We start from the raw sequence: 21509 nt of genomic DNA, 5'->3' as shown, positions 1-21509 counted from the left end.
TGCTTATGGAAAGTATTCTCTCCCCTGTTTTCTATCACTTGCCTTGCATTTAGAGGGGGGAAAACAATACATTGGGATTTATTCACAACAACCTTTCAAAAAAGGTATTTATTTGTACCCCAGAGTAAATACTTGGTGGAAGCACCTTTAGCAGCAGTTTGACCCACTTTTTGAAAAAGTCTCCACCAACTTTGCTGTCACACTACGGTCAGATTTTGACGCAGATTTAACTCAGAACTGATACTAGGCTAGGTCACTCGAGCCCCGTTTTATACCTGGTTCTAACATGCATCCCGATCTTGTCCACGTTCTGATTGTGCCCTCATTTTCAGACGAGTTTATACGGCCTTATCCGTCCACCTTGTCTGCATTGTGACCTGTTTTCTTGCCCCCCCCCCCCCCCGTATGCAAATTATTTGATGAATAATCTTTCAAAATAATATATATTTATATTAAGACACATAAGTCAATGGTGCCACCTGTCAATGATTTCAGACGGCGGTTACACCACCAACTGTGGACACAATCAGGATGTGGATAAGGGGCTCGATTCGATCCGTAGAGCTGAAGATCCGCACTACAATGCTATTTTAAATTTAAAGACAATGTTCCCGCGTTTGCAGAGACCGCATTCACGTTAAACGCTGCATATGTTGGCTCAATCGGAAGTTACCTTTAACTGTAAATAGTGCTGTAACGTGGATCTTCAGCACTAGATCAGGACAAATGTTAGAACTGGGTAAAAACAGGGTTTCAGAGACATTGAACATGTTGGCAAATCACTCCAGTGCAGCATTGGTCTTATTTGGGGTTCTTGTCCTGGCGAAATGTCAACGTCTTATCCAGTGTCAGGTGTTCAACAGACTGAATATGTTTTACGTGGCCTTTGCACCATTTTTCTTTTGACCCTTCTAGTATTGGAGTGACTGCAATATTGATCTTTCCCCCCCATTCGAACCAAGAAACTATTCTACAATCACCATGGTCTCACCGTGACATCACCTTCGTCTGGGTGATGTGATAAATCATTCACAGCTTAATTATTAACTTGACCATGCTTAAAGGACCCTCCCCTAATCTGTACCTGCCTACAAATGTATTAATGAGACGTTCTGAAAGCTCCAGGGTAGCTTTGAGGTTAACTCTTTGCTTGAAATCCATTAACTGAAGGACCTTACAAAGATGGGTATTTATTCTGAAATAAATACGTATTTATATTGTAAGCAAATATTGTTGCACACGGAGATGCCACAGCAAAGGGGGTGGATACGTATGCATTCAAGCAGAAGTTAATTTTAGAACTGTCTAGATTTTGTCTCACTTAAAATGTGGTGTAGGATGTGCAGATCAGTGAAAAATGCCAATGTTATTCATTTTTATATTTAAGGCAACATGTAAAAACTGTGCAATTGAAGTGAGTACTATTGCCTGTTTTTCTACCATGTTAAATTGTTTGGTATATATATTTCCCTCCTGTGTAACAAGGAATGGTTGCCAGAACTGTATATGCACCACCATCACCTAAGAAATATGCAACAACACATTGCTAAACATAAATATACAGTGGTCTAAGTGATTTTACTTCAAAATTTAGTATTTTTCTTTGTACATATTTATTTTAGTCCTGTTATAACAGATAGTAGTCAACAGGTTGACAGTTCATGACAAGACAGACATTTCCTTTGCCGATTAAAGGGCAGAGAAACAATGAGGACATTTAAAAACAGGAGGATGCTGTGATGGCCCTCATAAGCCTGCCACTGGAATGCAAACATTTTGGTGACCAGCAAAAACACAAATGTAAGCAGTAACGAGCTGCTTTTACACACACAACGCATTCAGAAAGTATTCCGACCCCTTGACTTTTTCCACTTTGTTACGTTACAGCCTTATTCTAAAATTGAAAAAAATGTTTTTACTCATCAATTTACACATAATGACGACGCAAATAATTATCAATTGATTGGACATGATTTGGAAAGGCACACACCTGTCTATATAAATGTCCCACAGTTGTCAGAGGAAAAACCAAGCCATGAGGTCAAAAGAATTGTCTGTAGAGCTCCGAGACAGGATTGTGTCGAGGCACAGATCTGGGGAAGGGTACAAAAAAAATGTCTGCAGCATTAAAAGTACCCTTCATCATTCTTAAATGGAAGACGTTTGAAACCACCAAGACTGTTCCTAGAGCTGGACGCCCGGCCAAACTGAGCAATCGGGGGAGAAGGGCCTTGGTCTGGGAGGTGAACAACAACCAGGTGGCCACTCTGACAGAGCTCCAGAGTTCCTCTGTGAAGATGGGAGAACCTTCCAGAAGGACAACCATATCTGCAGCCAGACGGAAGCCACGACAGCCTAAAGGACTCTCTGGTCTGATGAAACCAAGATTGAAATCTTTGGTCTGAATGCCAAGCGTCATGTTTGGAGGAAACCTGACACCTTCCCTACGGTGAAGCATGGTGGTGGCAGCATCATGCTGTGGGGATATTTTTCAGTGGGAGGGACTAAGTCAGGATCGAGGGAAAGATGAACGGAGCAAAGTACAGAGAGATCCTTGAAGAAAACTTGCTCCAGAGTGCTCAGGACCTCAGACTGCGGCGAAGGTTCACCCTCCCAACAGGACAACGACCCTAAGCACACAGCTAAGACAACGCAGGAGTGGCCCAGCAGGAGCCCAGACTTGAACCCCATCAAACATCTCTGGAGAGACCTAAAATAGCTGTGCAGCAACGCTCCCCATCCAACCTGACAGAGCTTAAGAGGATTTGCAGAGAAAAAAATACAGGTGTGCCAAGCTTGTAGCGTCATACTCAAGAAGACTCAAGGCTGTAATCGCTGCCAAATGTGCTTCAACAAAGCACTGAATAAAGGGTCTGAATACTTGTAAATGTGATAATTTTTTTAGAAACATGCAAAAATGTCATTATGGGGTATTGTGTGTAGATTGATGAGGGGAAAAACTATTTGATCCATTTTAGAATAAGGCTGTAACTTAACAAAATGTAGAAATAGTCAAGTGGTCTGAATACTTTCCAAATGCACTGTACAAAGCCTGGATTGCGGATGCCATATATTGGCCATTGAGAGGCCTTGAAGCCACCGGTCGGCAATATTGGCACTCCCCAGTAGGAGCAGTCCTCCATAGGAATGAATGGAATTCTACAGTATTTCAATTGAACACAACACAGGCAGACCAATTCTGATCTTTCTTCCACATCAGATCTTTTTCAGAGATGATCTGATTGGTCAAAATAACAATTAGTGAAAAAAATATCAGAATCGGGCTGAGCTGCCCGTGTAAACGCAGAATAATATTTCACATACTATTGTATAAGTGCCTAAAGTTGCTTGCTTCAGAGAATACAATTCACAATATAACGATTTGAATAACCACAGACTCTGGCTAAGCTTAAACATTAATTCTGTTGAAAAAAAATCATGTCTGGGAGGAATGTCACAATGTAGCTCTGATTAGACATAGCATCAGCACTCTGGGAAAAAAATCTAATAAATCACCCCCCCAAAACAATTATTTGGAATCTATTGGAATAAAGTTGTGGAGATGCACAATGCATTTGGAATTACTGATTAGTGGAATTACTATTTTCTACAACAACAAAAAAATAAGAAAAATCTGAAGGTTTTTCCAGGAGGTATACAAAAATTACATCTATACCAGATGAAAGTACATACAGTAGATCTCTTTTAACACAAACCAACACACTTAGTACATATTAAATAAAAGTAAATTACAAAATACAAGGATAAAAGAACTCAACTTGGTGACTAATCAGGTGACCAATGTAGTCAAAAGTCCTCGATAAACCTAATTACAGTTACAGAGTCGGGAGGTTATTAAGCAGAATGGAGTATGGTCAAGTTTCCCCTGATCTTGGGTCAGTTTAGCATTTTCTCCACTAATGGGAGGTGTATTGGGAGAGGAAGCTGATCCTAGATCTGTCCCTAGTGGAACTTCACTCCTGAGCAAGTGGAACAGCCTTAGGCCACCTGTAGGTCTACTGGCCTAGTTCACATCAGGTTGTACAACGCATTTGATACAACAGGTATTTTTATGCATTTGTCTGCACACAAATATTTATCCAACCACTCTGGAGACACCAAACAACAATATTTTAAACGTTTCCGTTAAAAACAATATCCATTGCATCACAACTGTCGAGTCCAATGCATTGTACATCAGTTGTACAACCTCAGTGTGTCCTAGGCCTAAAAGGACTGAATAGGTGTATCCAACACAGTGCAAATGCCACCCAGCCAGAACGCAAAAGCTATCCCATCCTTTCAGATCTACAGGAGTGCCTAGGCCCTAAGGGGTGGTAGGTGGCTATGGGGGTATTCGGAATTCTGCACAAGGCTTTCTTTCTACCCAAGTGGTCTTTTTCTGTGGAGGCAGTTGAAGAGAATGCATCTATGAGGGGAGGGAGGCTCACTATGTCTTTCATTGATAACAACAGGCTGCTGTGTTGCTCCTGAAGCGTGATCACTAGAGGGAGGGGGAGGAGGGATGGCATTCTACTGCTTCATATTGGAGGAAACTCTCCCATGTCCCCTCCCTCCCCATGTTTGAAACCAGCTTTTGTTATGGGATAAAAAGGCAGACAGCTGGTATGAGGTGCCGGCTAGTTTTAGACTGGGAAACAGGGAAGGGGCTCTGTACACTCCGGTACGATGGTTAACCCCTACTAGATTCAATAGCTTCTTACCCATTGTCGTGCTATATCCATGTGAACTATGCTTTCACCAGAGAAGTTTAAAAATCCAGACGACTTAAGCGATTACTTCATGTGACTCCCATAAGGAAAATTCAGAATGAAATCAATTGGAAAGTAGAAAGATATTATTTACAGAAAGTACCGGTTATCACTTGTTCAATTTTCTCTGGCGCTACTATGGATTTAGCATGGCAAATACAATTCAGTGTGTGTCGGAAGAACATGCAAGTCATTTGTGAGCGAATGAGTGTCCCATCACTCACGCCCGTATTGGCTGACACCTTCCCATGTTCATTAATTCATTTTATACATCATAAATGAAACATTTAAAAAATCTATTTTGTGTATAACAACACTGTGACCCCAAAGAACAGCAGTTTTACAGAAAGTTATGATTAAACTTCCTGTGCTATTGTGTCGTGGTTTCCTTTAAACATGACAAAGGCCTGACTGACACTAGAGGCCGGGGTAAAGATAACCAGTAATGTGAGCGAGATAGGAAAAAAACGCAACATGGCATCCTAATTCAAGAGCATGTGAATTATCAATTCCTTGTGAGCACTTGGGCTGGGGGTCAATTCCATTTCAATTCAATAAATTGACTGAAATGAAATGGTATTTACCCTAACCTTGACCTGCACCATCTCAGCCACAGGGAGAGAAAGGAATGGAGGGAGGCTCCTAATCGTCATCCTCGCTTATGCGGTCTTCTCCACTGAGGTGGTGGGGCGAAGAGGGAGGGGAGGTCTTGGTGAAGAAGGGCAGACGGAAGGAGGGCGGAGGAGAGGGTGAGCGCTCTCTGGTCGGGCTGCTGTTGGGGCTCTGCCTGGGGCTTATGGCTTGCAGCATCCGCCCCTTCCCCTCCTTTAGCATGTGCTTCTATAGAGGGAGAAGAGAATAAATGAAAGAGAAAGATATTGAAAGACAGATCCTGCATCCCAATATGGGCTACACAAGGGTGTTTCCATCATATTTCTTATTCTACCAGTCATTTATTTTCAAATACATTGTTGTGTCTCTAGTATGGTTAAATGAGATGACATGCTATTTTCAAATAGATTACCTAACGTTTAATTATTTGATTAAATTAATCAGACAATAACTAACTCATTAGGAATCCGGGGCACCACGGAAGTATTCGTTTATATAGAGCAGCTATTTCCCAAATCCACTCTTAAAGATCTGAAGATATTTTATATCAATAGCAGTCAATCATTAATTATTCTTTACCTTCTATCAGTCTCATCTGAACATCGTAAAATGATTGGTTATCTGCATGAACCCTAGCATAAATTATGAATCAGCAATGAACAAAATTGACTTAATTATTTATTTACTAACTAAATAATCACAGAAATAAATAACATACAGTAGATATTGGTTACTAACAATGATGGAAAAGTCTCTAGTGGAATAAGCCAATATGACAGCTTGGTAGACTGAGAAAGAGCTGGAAAGAAACAGATTCATTACACAGTCTATAATTATATTAATTTAAATGCTAATCCTTTGCACATGAACGGCCACTCATTCGAGAATAATTGCAATGTATATATATTTACGCCCGTACGTCGTTGTTGTCTTCTCTGTTGAAATCCTCGATCGTCCTGTAGGGTTCATCAGAGTCTCTGGTTAAGTTTCATTGAAGTTACAGTCTTTCCTGGTTGTAGGTGGTTGGAATGGATACTTCAGAGTACCATTCAGAAATGTTCTAATAGAATAGATACATCGGCGGTTGTCTGTATTCTCATCCTAGGTTTACGTCATTTCTAGCTGTAATTTCTAAATCTTGCTCTTATTCTGTAGGGATCGATAGTCTCAGAGTTTAACCATTTCCACAAGTCCAGTTTCATAGAGAATAGGGTGCCATTTAGGACGCATGTAGTGACACTCACCAGTGCTCCCTCTGGGCCAAACATTTGAAGGAAGTTGGCGATGAACTCTCGGGACTTCTCTTCCCACTTCTGGATCAGGTCGATGCTCTTTGTCTCTACCTTCTGCACAAACTCTTTGGATCGCTCCTCCACATCCTTCACCCTCTTCTTCACTTTGTCCACACGCTCCTGCAGGTGGTACTTCTTCTCCTGGACAGAGGAGGGGGCAATGTTGAGACGCACACCAAGGTCCGTAACCACAAAGCTGATCTAGGATCAGGTCCCCACCTGTCCATATGATCTTATTCATTATGATCTAAAAGGCTAAACTGATCGTGCTTATTCTGAGGCCCTGTTTGAATACTTAATAAATTCCTCCTTCCTTCATTCCTCCCTTTCTTTGAGGTAACAAATGATATAAGGTGAGTGAGGTACACTACAGATCAATGGCAAATCACAAAGAAAGGAATGAAAGGCGGATGCATTTTTAGAGTATATGAACAAGGCCATAGTCTAACTTTATTCAAAAGGAATGCCAGAGGTAAAATGAGGCTTTCCTGTAGAATTTTTTTTTATTGTTATAGTCCTGTAGATACAGTTGAAGTCGGAAGTTCACATACACTTAGGTTGGAGTCATTAAAACTCGTTTTTCAACCACTGCACAAATTTCTTGTTAACAAACTATAGTTTTGGCAAGTCGATTAGAACATCTACTTTGAGCATGACCGGTAATTTTTCCAACAATTGTTTACAGACAGATTATATCACTTATAATTCACTGTATCACAATTCCAGTGGGTCAGAAGTTTATATACACTAAGTTGACTGAGCCTTTAAACAGCTTGGAAAATTCCAGAAAATGATGTCATGGCTTTAGAAACTTCTGATAGGCTAATTGACATCATTTGAGTCAATTGGAGGTGTACCTGTGGATGTATTTCAAGGCCTACCTTCAAACTCAGTACCTTTTTGTTTGACATCATGGGAAAATCAAAAGAAATCAGCCAAGACCTCAGAAAAAAAATTGTAGACCTCCACAAGTCCAGTTCATCCTTGGGAGCAATTTCCAAACCCCTGAAGGTACCACGTTCATCTGTACAAACAATAGTACGCTATTATAAACACCATGGGATCAAGCAGCCGTCATACCGCTCAGGAAGGAGACGCGTTCTGTCTCCTAGAGATGAACGTACTTTAGTGCGAAAAGTGAAAATCAATCCCAGAACAACAGCAAAGGACCTTGTGAAGATGCTGGAGGAAACAGGTACAAAAGTATCTATATCCACAGTAAAACAAGTCCTATATCGACATAACCTGAAAGGCCGCTCAGCAAGGAAGAAGCCACTGCTCCAAAACCACCATAAAAAAGCCAGACTACGGTTTGCAACTGCACATGGGGACAAAGATCTTACTTTTTGGAGAAATGTCCTCTGGTCTGATGAAACAAAAATAGAACTGTTTGGCCATTATGACCATCGTTATGTTTGGAAGAAAAAGGGGGAGGCTTGCAAGCCAAAGAACACCATCCCAACCGTGAAGCACGGGTGTGGCAGCATCATGTTGTGGGGGTGCTTTGCTGCAGGAGGGACTGGTGCACTTCACAAAATAGATGGCTTCATGAGGCAGGAAAACTATGTGGACATATTGAAGCAACATCTCAAGACATCAGTCAGGAAGTTAAAGCTTGGTCGCAAATTGGTCTTCCAAATGGACAATGGCCCCAAGCATACTTCCAAAGTTGTGGCAAAATGGCTTAAGGACAACAAAGTCAAGGTATTGGAGTGGCCATCAAACCTGACTCAGTTACACCAGCTCTGTCAGGAGGAATGGGCCAAAATTCACCCAACTTATTGTGGGAAGCTTGTGGAAGGCTACCCAAAACGTTTGACCCAAGTTAAGCAATTTAAAGGCAATGCTACCAAATACTAATTGAGTGTACGTAAACTTCCGACCCCCTGGGAATGTGATCAAAGAAATAAAAGCTGAAATATATCATTCTCTCGACTATTATTCTGACATTTCACATTCTTAAAATAAAGTGGTGATCCTAACTGACCTAAAACAGGGAATTTTTACTAGGATTAAATGTCAGAAATTGTGAAAAACTGAGTTTAAATGTATTTGGCTAAGGTGTATGTAAACTTCTGACTTCAACTGTACATTTCTGGCCACAAAATGTACCGTTTAGTGAAACAATGTTATTTTTGGCCTGAAATATCAAACTTAGACTTTGACTGACAAGGAAGAAGGGGTCATGGTGATTACGATCACTTTATTTATCCAACTGTACACAAGGTCCAACGGATTTGACTTCTTCTTTATCCCAACCCCTCCAAAAGTTACAAACAAGGTTGGAGCTGGGGGCTGCTATACTATCTCGGCCGTGGAGCAGTTGTTGTGGAGAGTTAAGTGCCTTGCTCAAGGGCACAACGCCAGGCAATGGCATCTAATATTTGATTTCAGCAACCCTCCGCTCACTTCCCGCCAGACCAGGGATTTGGAACTGGCAACCCTCTGGTTTCTGGCTCACCTTTCTAACAGCAAGTTCCTCCAATTATGAATACAGTTGAAGTAATGCAAGTTTCATGTACTGCAAATTAAAAATAAATAGAACTTAAGTCAAAGTCTGTGTTTTTCTACACTTGTTTTAGAATGCAAGCTTCAGTGGGACATTTTTTCTTTCAAAAGAAAAGTTGGAAAGACATTGACACATGAACAAACCATTGGGATATCCATTTCTATGGTCTAAAATGTATACATCCTTGAAGTTGACTACATTGCTAGAAAAGGTGAATAACTCACATTGATGAAGCTGACATTGAGCTCTTTGGCAGTGTAGCCTCTCTGCAGGTTTCTGCGTGCGTACACGTCGTAGTCGCGGACAATACGGGTGATGATGTCAGAAGTGGAGATGCCTTCTGTCCGCTGTGTGGGTGCGAACATGCCTGAAGGTGAAGGGAGAAGTCAGCTAAACCCAATGCAGCAAAGCCACACCGGCATCAATGTCAGCCGCTGCCCGGAAGCAGCCCCTAACCTAGCCCCTGCACACCCGTGGCACTTTCTCTAAACATACAAGGAATTGATAGGTATAAGAAATATGTCAGTTGCTCCACTTAGCCTTCTGATAGGCTTAGTAGAACATTCACCATATTGCCTACACCTATCTGATGCTTTCAACTGCAAGTTCCTAGGGGCTAGGGGCTGTTTCTGGACTGTGCCTAAGTCTTGCTGGTGCAGCGTTTACTAAATGTTGCGACTATACCCACCTGCCGCCTTGATGTGCTTGTAAACATCGTCACTTCCTGCAGAAGAATATGGGTAATCGTCATGGGCGACAAAGTCAATCTGTCAAATGTAAGACAAACAAAATGTTAGCAGAACTGATGACAGTGACAGATGGCCAACACACCTCCTGGAGAGCTACCGTGCATTCAGAAAGTATTCACACCCTTGGACTTTTTTCACATGTTGTTATGTTAAAGCCTGAATTTAAAATATATTTCTTACAAATGAATTTAAAATGAAAAGTTGAAATGTCTTGAGTCAATAAGCCTAAATAAGCTTAACAAGTCACATAAGTTACAGGGATTTCACCATGAGGCCAATGGTGACTTTAAAACAGAGTTTAATGGCTGTGATAGGAGAAAACTGAGGATGGATCAACATGGTACTGTAGTTATTACTCCACAATACTAACCTAAATGACAAGAGTGAAAAAAGAAGGACGCCTGTACAGAATAAAATCTTGTTTGCAATAAGGCACTAAAACATTAACTTTATGTCCTGAATAGAAAACATTATGCTTAGGGCAAATCACTGAGTACCACTCTTCATATTTTCAAGTATGGCAAGGACTAGGGAGTTTTTTTTATGCTAAAAAGAAACGGAATAGAGCTAGGGACAGGCTAGAGGAAAACCTGGTTCACTTCCAACAGCCACTGGGAGACAAATTCTACTTTCAGCAGGACAATAACCAAAAACAGAAATATACACTGGAGTTGCTTAACAATATGACATTGAATGTTCCTGAGTGGCCTAGTTACAATTTGGACTTAAAATTGACTTGAAAATATATGGCAAGACTTGAAAAATGGCTGTCTAGCAGTTAACAACAACCAGCTTGACAGAGCTTGAAGAATTTTAAAAGAATAACGTACAAATACTGTACAATCCAGATGTGTAAAGCACTTAGACTTACAGCTGTAATCGCTGCCGAAGGTATTGACTTAAGGGAGTGAATACTTATGTAAATGAGATGTGTGTTTAAATTTCTATATATTAGCAAAAATGTCAACAAAAATTGTGTTTTAACTTTATCATCATGGGGCATTGTATGAAATGGGTGAGATTTAAAAAAAAAAATACATTTTGAATAAGTCAAGGGGTATGAATGAATACAATTCAAAATGGATTTTAAAAAATTATTCAATTATCTCATCCATTTCAACACAATGATGATGACAAAGTGAAAACAGGATTTTGGGACATTTTTGCAAATTCTTCCTGAAGGCACTGTACTGGTGTGCAGGCTTTCACTGCAGTCCTTCTCTAAGACACAGGATTATAGGACCTCCTTGTTTAGCTGAATCAGCTGTTTTCGAGTAGGGCTGTATCAAAAGCCTTCATACCCAATAGCTCTAGTAGTTTTAGCCATCCCTAATACAGAGTGCAAAAATCTTGTGAAAAGTTATATTCTTCGGTGCAGACTGAGTGCAAGCGAGTCCTGTCCTCCGACATTTCTCACTCACCCTGTGGTCAGCCAGGAACTCCGGCGTGAGCGTCCATGGTGCGTTCCGTACGATCTCATCAACGTAGCGACAATGACTGACGGTGTCGTAGCGTTCGTCCTCGTTCATTACGGTGAAGCCCTTTAAGTTGTGTGTCAGGTCGTCACTGCATACTGAGGAAAGGGAGGTCACAGGGACTATGGTCACTAGATCTGATCGGTCAGTAAGAGAAGGATTATATAATCCGTGAGCCAGATCCCCAAATTTGGGCCATTGTGATTTTGTTGAAGGTAGGGCTGTTGCGGTGACCGTATTACCGCCACACCGGAGGTCACGAGTCATGAAGGCAGTCAAATTCCACGTGACCGTTTAGTCACAGTGGCTAGGCTTCTCCAAGCTCTGATGCTGCTGATGGTCATTAGTAGTCTACCAAACTTGCTAACTGCCTGGTACTCAGCACTCATGAGTGCCCATGAGCTCATGTTGCGCAACATTTCTATAGGATATGCGTGAGAAAACAGAGCTTTCATGGACTCTAATAAAAAGAGGATCCCATCAGCTTTCTACAGGCCAGGCCTACAAAACGTTATTTATCAACTTTCCTAATATTAAGAACAATGACAGGAACATAGCCCACCTGGCTGGTATGAAAGTCAACCATGGGAAAAGTATCCTCTATTCGCTATTTAAGTGCATAGATGACAGGTATTTCCCCCCCCCCTGCCCCTGTTGATACAGGTGCATGATAATGGTCCCATTCTAAATCTAAACTAATTTCACACATATATGAATTAGTATATGTAAACACAAGATCTAATTAAGAATAGTCTGATGGGTCACCATATTAGCCTATCACTTATGAAGGATGTATTATCACTTGTGAATGGTGCCCTGCTTGTGCATTAGAGCACACCTTTTTCCTTTAGACTTTTTCAAATCATAGGTCGCAAAACCTCATGTATCCTAGTCCATATGTTTTGATAAGGTTTGTATCACAACTAAATAACAAAATTACTTAAAATTAAGCACATTAATCCGCTTTATAACCAGTGTAGCGACTAACTGGCATACATAGGCTGTGTGTAAGTTAAGTTTGGGGAAGATCATTTTCACCATAAAAATTCACCTTTATAATAAAGCATTAGACGCATAATCACATTTGCAATCACTTTAGAGAACAGCGTTTTCCTGCTAATTGATTGCATTTTCAAATATTTGCGTGTATAGCCTAACGAGTGTGCGCATTGCTGCACTTATAATGTGAAGAAAATAGTTTATCAACATTTTAAGCTAAATAATTAGGCTCATTGCTTTTAAAAGTTTTTTTTTTATGTGAGTGGTTGTATTCATTTGGGATCAATCGCATCCCACAACTATCCCAGACTATGTTTGGAATATATATTTATTGCACAGAAGGACAAGTTGACCAATAGAATAGGTCCTTTTGTACCACGGGGATGTTAGATTGACATGGGCTAGTGCTTTTCCTGTTCGTTTGTCCTACTCATCCTGTTGGCAGATGAAAAGTAGGCTAATAGTGGACAGTTCTAACATCTTCAATATGCACCTCGGAATTCGTTAAAGGTGTCTGTCTTCATTCACTTGTAGCCTAATTCTTAGCTGTAATGCCTGTTAGAAGGACCCGATCACATGACGGGCATTGGCTACATCTGAAAGAGCCATGTGAGTGAGAGGTGCTTTATAGCACGGCAGGTAGGTGAAGGGAATTAAAATGATTATATTCAGCCCAAGGGCACAACTGACACAAGGGAGATGCTGCTGGGAAATTCAAGGTCTGGTGAGAATATTATCAAGTTCTTGTCAAATTGTGAATGAGAGATTGATGAAGTATGTGCAGCTTACAACTTTTTTCTAAATCATCATTAGAGTCCCATCATGGAACCTTAGAATGTATTAAAAATATAAACATATGCGCACATCCTTTGAAATCATTTTGAGAAAATATCCTATGACATCGCCGAAGTCGAGGATCGGTAGGATAGTCAGTTTTACTAGGGTAAGTTTGGCGGCGTGAGTGAAGGAGGCTTTGTTGCGGAATAGAAAGCCGACTCTAGATTAGATTTTCGATTGGAGATGTTTGATATGAGTCTGGAAGGAGAGTTTACAGTCTAGCCAGACACCTAGGTACTTATAGATGTCCACATATTCAAGGCCGGAACCATCCAGGGTGGTGATGCTAGTCAGGCGTGCGGGTGCAGGCAGCGAACGGTTGAAAAGCATGCATTTGGTTTTACTAGCGTTTAAGAGCAGTTGGAGGCCACGGAAGGAGTGTTGTATGGCATTGAAGCTCGTTTGGAGGTTAGATAGCACAGTGTCCAAGGACGGGCCGGAAGTATATAGAATGGTGTCGTCTGCGTAGAGGTGGATCAGGGAATCACCCGCAGCAAGAGCAACATCATTGATATATACAGAGAAAAGAGTCGGCCCGAGGATTGAACCCTGTGGCACCCCCATAGAGACTGCCAGAGGACCGGACAGCATGCCCTCCGATTTGACACACTGAACTCTGTCTGCAAAGTAGTTAGTGAACCAGGCAAGGCAGTCATCCGAAAAACCGAGGCTACTGAGTCTGCCGATAAGAATATGGTGATTGACAGAGTCGAAAGCCTTGGCAAGGTCGATGAAGACGGCTGCACAGTACTGTACAGTTTTATCGATGGCGGTTATGATATCGTTTAGTACCTTGAGCGTGGCTGAGGTGCACCCGTGACCGGCTCGGAAACCAGATTGCACAGCGGAGAAGGTACGGTGGGATTCGAGATGGCCAGTGACCTGTTTGTTGACTTGGCTTTCGAAGACCTTAGATAGGCAGGGCAGGATGGATATAGGTCTGTAACAGTTTGGGTCCAGGGTGTCTCCCCCTTTGAAGAGGGGGATGACTGCGGCAGCTTTCCAATCCTTGGGGATCTCAGACGATATGAAAGAGAGGTTGAACAGGCTGGTAATAGGGGTTGCGACAATGGCGGCGGATAGTTTCAGAAATAGAGGGTCCAGATTGTCAAGCCCAGCTGATTTGTACGGGTCCAGGTTTTGCAGTTCTTTCAGAACATCTGCTATCTGGATTTGGGTAAAAGAGAACCTGGAGATGCTTGGGCGAGTAGCTGCGGGGGGGCGGAGCTGTTGGCAGAGGTTGGAGTAGCCAGGTGGAATGCATGGCCAGCCGTTGAGAAATGCTTGTTGAAGTTTTTGATAATCATGGATTTATCGGTGGTGACCGTGTTACCTAGCCTCAGTGCAGTGGGCAGCTGGGAGGAGGTGCTCTTGTTCTCCATGGACTTCACAGTGTCCCAGAACTTTTTGGAGTTGGAGCTACAAGATGCACATTTCTGCCTGAAGAAGCTGGCCTTAGCTTTCCTGACTGACTGCGTGTATTGGTTCCTGACTTCCCTGAACAGTTGCATATCGCGGGGACTATTCAATGCTATTGCAGTCCGCCACAGGATGTTTTTGTGCTGGTCGAGGGCAGTCAGGTCTGGAGTGAACCAAGGGCTATATCTGTTCTTAGTTCTGCATTTTTTGAACGGAGCATGCTTATCTAAAATGGTGAGGAAGTTACTTTTAAAGAATGACCAGGCATCCTCAACTGACGGGATGAGGTCAATGTCCTTCCAGGACACCCGGGCCAGGTCGATTAGAAAGGCCTGCTCACAGAAGTGTTTTAGGGAGCGTTTGACAGTGATGAGGGGTGGTCGTTTGACTGCGGCTCCGTAGCGGATACAGGCAATGAGGCAGTGATCGCTGAGATCCTGGTTGAAGACAGCGGAGGTGTATTTGGAGGGCCAGTTGGTCAGGATGACATCTATGAGGGTGCCCTTGTTTACAGATTTAGGGTGGTACCTGGTGGGTTCCTTGATGATTTGTGTGAGATTGAGGGCATCTAGCTTAGATTGTAGGACTGCCGGGGTGTTAAGCATATCCCAGTTTAGGTCACCTAACAGAACAAACTCTGAAGCTAGATGGGGGGCGATCAATTCACAAATGGTGTCCAGGGCACAGCTGGGAGCTGAGGGGGGTCGGTAGCAGGCGGCAACAGTGAGAGACTTATTTCTGGAGAGAGTAATTTTTAAAATTAGTAGTTCGAACTGTTTGGGTATGGACCTGGAAAGTATGACATTACTTTGCAGGCTATCTCTGCAGTAGACTGCAACTCCTCCCCCTTTGGCGATTCTATCTTGACAGAAAATGTTATAGTTGGGTATAGAAATCTCAGAATTTTTGGTGGCCTTCCTGAGCCAGGATTCAGACACGGCAAGGACATCAGGGTTAGCAGAGTGTGCTAAAGCAGTGAGTAAAACAAACTTAGGGAGGAGGCTTCTGATGTTGACATGCATGAAACCAAGGCTTTTTCGATCACAGAAGTCAACAAATGAGGGTGCCTGGGGACATGCAGGGCCTGGGTTTACCTCCATAAACTCTATTGAGTTTATTTGTTATAATTAATTGATAATGTACAAGTGAATAGGTTGGTTTACTTTAGAGTTTTGATGAATAAGGTCGCTTGCTAAGCTGTGGCCAATGGGAGTTGACCTGGTTAACGGAAGACCCGGGGGGAGAAAAAAGGAGGGAGAGACATTGAGAAAAGGATGGACATTACATTACGACTGTTGGTGAAGAAAAATGATAAAAGATCACGCTAAAAATAGAACAAAACCCATACCTACCGAGTTTTGAAGGGAAATACCAATTTTATTTTATAAGAGTTATATTAATTTTGTTAAGAATGACTTTGTAAAGACTAAAGCTACCTCATCGTGGAGGTATTTGACAGCCTCGAGGTTAGCCTAGCATCGTGCGACACCGAGAGAGAATTACTTGGGGAAGATTAACGAGTTCATGTTTCCATGGTATATCGATTACTACTAAGGAGTACTGTCTGCATTGATAGCGGTGCTTGCTGTGGATGTTGTGAGGAAACCTGCAAGGAACTGCCATACTAGTGAGTAACCACAACGGTGTAGTGCTTCTGGACTTGTGTGTTGTCGTTTATTTTTCTTAGCTCCTACGCACGCCAACAGGGTTAAGCAAGCTCGAAATAATTTGGACATGGGTTGTGCACGACTCATTGGGATTTTTTTTTTTTTTTGGATGTGGTGCATTGAAAATGTAATAATACATTTTCAATTTCAATTATGTATGTTGCATTGGTGGAGTCATTTCCTGTTTCAATTTCATTTAATGCATGGGAAAGCATATCATTATACAATAACAAACACCTATAATTATTCTATCTGAAGTTAATACCCTAGTTGTCATCACCCTAGATAGTTTACAATTGGGATTCTTATTGGAGATGTCCTTCTCACCTAACATCCCATGCTGTTCAGATATTCTGTGTAAGGTAATATCGTGAGAGTCAAATTCGAGCCTGGTGAGAGGGTTAGACATGTATTCATTGTGATGGTGTAGGCTATATTAAATGGATTTACTAGACTTTCTAAAATGTAGGTATTCCAAAAGGTCTGCATCAGTGGCTTGTAGGCTGTGCATGGATGCTAAAGGTGTTTATGCTAATTGATGGTCAATTACCGCAAGACCGGCAGTTATTTGGTTGACAATCAGAAGCTGACCTATTTGAAGGTCTATGTCCCTAGAGTTGGAAAATATGATGGCATTACACCAATGGTAGCTTTCAGTGTGTTCTCACTCTTTCATCCCTCCATACCATTCATTTTTCCAATACAAACAATGTCAGTATACAACAAGTTATTGCTCACTTATATCCTTAAGATTCACAGCTATACAAACACATTTTCGGAATGTTCAGGTCAACAGAACTTTGACGTTAGGGTACATAGAATTACCTGTATAAATGGCTTTAAAAAGGAAACAATGGTTAAGGTTCTACTTTGTTTGACAGGAGGTTCTGAAAAGGTCATGAAAATGCCTTTCAAATTATATACACAGTACCAGTCAAAAGTTTGGACACACCTACTCATTCCTAGGTTTTTCTTTATTTTTACTATTTTCTACATAGTAAAATAATAGTGAAGACATCAAAACAATGAAAAAACACATATGTAATCATGTAGTAACCAAAAAAAGGGTTAATCAAAATAGATTTTATATTTGAGTTTCTTCAAAGTAGCTGCCCTTTGCCTTGATGACAGCTTTGCACACTATTGGCCTTCTCTCAACCAGCTCCATGCATTGCATTTCAATTAACAGGTGTGCCTTCTTAATCTCCCTGCGCACAGAACCCGCTAGCGGGCTGAAATTCCACAACATACGGTGATCGCTACATAAATAGTCATATTAAACATTAATGAAAATACAAGTGTTTCACATGTATCGAAAGCCTAGCATCTTGCTAATCCAACTGCGTTGTCAGATTAAAAAAATTATTTACTGCAAAAGAATATGATTATCTGAGCATAGAGCTCCACAAAAAAAAACTATTTTAACCAGCACAGGCATAACATAATCACAAACTGCATTAAAATAAATTGTTTACCTTTGACAATCTTCATCTGTTTGCAATTCCAATGCTCATTGTTACACAATGAATGATATTTTGTTTGATAAAATCCGTTTTTATAGCCTAACACGAAACATTTTGTGAACCGCTTGTGTCGTGAAATCCGTCTCATTCCATTTTCGACGACACATTCCAGGTAAATAACCCACACAGAACGTGACTTTTCCAGTCATGTTTGGTTTCACTGCAATCAACTGGTTTGTTTGTAACACAATCAAACCTGATGGGCCATTTCGCGGGACGTATTGACTGAAAGAAACTGATTTGAAGACAAGTCATGACATCATTGTGCACCAACGATTTGCCCGCTGTTTCGTTGATTGACAGTATTTTAACCCAATGACCACTGATCGTCTTGAAATTTAGCTGGGTAGATAGCCAATGAGCTGAAGTAAATGGAAATAGGTCATGTTTATGTGTTGCAAGACCGTCCCATGTAGTAAGCTCCAGCGTAAAGAGAGTCATTAACTATTGAAGTTTCATACCGGAAGGAGAAACACATATTACGCACTGCATTGTTTGGTAAACGCGCAGATTCAGCTGTTTATATATCAATCAGTATGGCAACTAAGTCAGGGAAAGCTAAATCTAAGTCTAGATATACAGATGTACACACAATTTTAGAATAAATTGATTGGGAAAGTGAGACAGAGATTGTTGTAGGACGATTCATTTAGCGATTGTGGAGGAATATTTTTTGAACGAGAGAGGACATCGTTTTGGACTGGTTCTTATCATGCTAATGCCCTTGTTTGAAATTAATAATTTAAATATTATTTGTGACTTTTTTAAATTTTAGAAGCAATATATAAACATGTGATGTCATGAAATGTGAGATGCGTGTGTCTGCCGCCCCACCCTAACCCACATGAAATAGCCTTTTTGAGGCTGTTGAGGGGAGGGCAGGCCCACAACAATGGCCAAAGTGAAATGGAGACAGTAGATACAGCTGGTCTGTTGTAATATAATAAAGATAGTAGATCTAGCTGGTCTGTCATAATATAAAAGAGACAGTAGATCTAGCAGGTCATAATAATATATTCAACCTTATGTTCCCTGTACTCATATATATATATATATATATATATATATATATATATATATATACATATCTGCTTATTATACCTGTTGATACAGGGCTCATATGTGAAACTATTCTAACTGAACATTTTCTTTCACAGTGACACTGACTCCGAATGGCAGCCCCCAGGGCCAAGGTTTCCATCCCCCACTGAAGCTGGTTCATCCAGCTCCTGCCACAAGTGGTGTTTATCTGCCCAAATTTATTTCTGCAGGCATGGATGTGCCTCAGGACCAAAAGGGCACAGCGTGCAGGCGTTGCTGTGTTCTTTGCAAAATTAGGTCCCCCATCACCTGCGCCACATGCTTGATGACCCTCTGATTTACAGCAGAAGTGGGTGGGGTTATATCCTTCCTGTTTGGCCCTGTCCGGGGGTCTAATCAGATGGGGCCACAGTGTCTCCCGACCCCTCCTGTCTCAGCCTCCAGTATTTATGCTGCAGTAGTTTGTGTCGGGGGGCTAGGGTCAGTTTGTTATATCTGGAGTACTTCTTCTGTCTTATCTGGTGTCCTGTGTGAATTTAAGTATGCTCTCTCGGAGGACCTGAGCCCTAGGACCATGCGTCAGGACTACCTGGCATAATGACTCCTTGCTGTCCCCAGTCCACCTGGCCTTTCTGCTGTTCCTGTTTCAACTGTTCTGCCTGCGGCTATGGAACCCTAAACTGTTCATTTTTACTCTTGAGGTGCTGTCCTGTTGCACCCTCTACAACCACTGTGATCTCCACCCGGCACAGCCAGAAGAGGACTGGCCACCCCTCATAGCCTGGTTCCTCTCTAGGTTTCTTCCTAGGTTTTTGCCTTTCTAGGGAGTTTTTCCTAGCCACCGTGCTTCTACACCTGCATTGCTTGCTGTTTGGGGTTTTAAGCTGGGGCTATATAAATAGATTTGATTTGATAGAGGACTGAGGGTCTTCCAAATATTGAAAGTGTGTAAATAGTTACCCATGTTATTTTGTATATATGTGTGTGTGTATATATAATATAATATATAAATAAAAATAAAAAATCCCATTTTTTTTTCTTTTTATTTCCTAAATTTTTTTTTGGGGGGGGGTGTGTGTTAGAAAACCATTTTGGTATTTTGTATATAGTTATTTGTTTCGAAATGTATACCTTCACCAATTTGGCCACTTGGGTACATTTGGGCTACTTGTGTGGGACACCTGAGGGACTTCATGATAAATGTCATGTAGCACACTCATTTTGGAAGTTATCATTCTGAAACTTTGCACAAGTACTGTTGCCCTCATATTTTTTGTCCCCATCATCCTATCTGAATGTTTGTTTTATCTTGTTCATTTTAAAGATGATACAATAATAAAAAAATGGATGTTTTTTTTCATTGTTTTATCTAAACCAGATCTATTGTTCACATTTACACAAACTTCAGAGTGTTTTCTGTCAAATGGTACCAATAATATGCATATCCTTGGTTCTGTGCCTGAGCTACAGGCTGTTAGAATTGGGAAGGTCTTCAGGCGGAAATTGCGCAAAGTTGTAAGAGGTTAAAAGTTCACTTGTGGAATTTCTTTCCTTCTGAATGCGTTTTAGCCAATCAGTTGTGATAAGGTAAGGTTGGTATACAGAAGATATCCCTATTTGATAAAAGACCAAGTCCATACTATGGCAAGAAGTCCATCATTATTTTAAGCCAAAATGTCAATAACTTTAAATGTTTCTTCAAGTGCAGTCGCAAAAACCATCAAGCGCTATGATGAAACTGGCTCTCATAAGGACCGCCACAGGAAAGGAAGACCCAGAGTTACCTCTGCTGCAGAGGATAAGTTCATTAGAGTTACCAGCCTCAGAAATTGCAGCCCAAATAAATGCTTCAGAGTTCAAGTAACAGACACATCTCAACATCAACTGTTCAGAGGAGACTGCGTGAATCAGGCCTTCATGGTTGAATTGCTGCAAAGAAACCACTACTAAAGGACACCAATAATAAGAAGAGACCTGCTTGGGCCAAGAAACACGAGCAATGACCTCCAGGCTGTGTAAGGGCTATTTGACCAAGGAGAAGAGTGATGGAGTGCTGCATCAGATGACATAGCCTCCACAATAACCCAACCTCAACCCAATTGAGATGGTTTGGGATGAGTTGGACTGCAGAGTGAAGGAAAAGCAGCCAACAAGTGCTCAGCATATGTGGCAACTCCTTCAATACCATTAGAAAATCATTCCTCATGAAGCTGGTTGAAAGAATGCCAAGCGTGTGCAAAGCTGTCATCAAGGCAAAGGGTGGCTACTTTGAAGAAACTAAAATATAAAATAGTTCCTCTGTGGGGATGGGAGTAGTTTCCAGAAGGACAACCATCTCTGAAGCACTCCACCAAAAAGTCAATAGGTCTGAATATTTCCGAATGCATTGTATGTCATGGATGTTTAGTGAAGTTTTGTACACTCAGTGTATATCTGGCACACCTAGCTTATGTGTTTGTGTATTTTACATCACTATGAAATATGTTGGGCATACTACAATTACATTTCATACAGTCATGCAAAATTGTCCAATAAGACTCCATTGAGTTCCTTGTTGGCCATAGTGGCTTCTGTGAGGTTAATGCGTGAATTCTGTGATGCCACATCTACAAAT

At 41.3% G+C, this 21509-nt stretch overlaps 1 protein-coding gene across 4 annotated transcripts in view; it reads right to left on the bottom strand.

Annotated features, from left to right (window-relative positions):
• Nucleotides 1–1596: 1596 nt before the first annotated feature.
• Nucleotides 1597–21509, bottom strand: part of LOC139392593 (choline-phosphate cytidylyltransferase A-like) — a 35790-nt gene continuing 15877 nt past the window's right edge. For 2 of the 4 annotated variants that reach the window (XM_071140681.1, XM_071140678.1), the window contains 6 exons: nucleotides 11356–11507; nucleotides 9874–9952; nucleotides 9410–9552; nucleotides 6629–6817; nucleotides 6304–6340; nucleotides 1597–5612 (listed from right to left, as the gene is read on the bottom strand). In XM_071140681.1, coding sequence (XP_070996782.1) covers nucleotides 5422–5612; nucleotides 6304–6340; nucleotides 6629–6817; nucleotides 9410–9552; nucleotides 9874–9952; nucleotides 11356–11507 — 791 coding nt within the window. In that variant the 3' untranslated portion in view covers nucleotides 1597–5421. The remainder of the gene's footprint in view (nucleotides 5613–6303; nucleotides 6341–6628; nucleotides 6818–9409; nucleotides 9553–9873; nucleotides 9953–11355; nucleotides 11508–21509) is intronic. The other 2 variants (XM_071140679.1, XM_071140682.1) reach the window with 1 other exon arrangement.

Source organism: Oncorhynchus clarkii, chromosome 33 (genome assembly GCF_045791955.1).
Source record: "Oncorhynchus clarkii lewisi isolate Uvic-CL-2024 chromosome 33, UVic_Ocla_1.0, whole genome shotgun sequence".
In the NCBI taxonomy this organism is placed as follows: domain Eukaryota; kingdom Metazoa; phylum Chordata; class Actinopteri; order Salmoniformes; family Salmonidae; genus Oncorhynchus; species Oncorhynchus clarkii.
The sequence above is the reverse complement of the archived record's forward strand: the minus strand, read 5'-3'. Positions and strand labels throughout refer to the sequence as shown.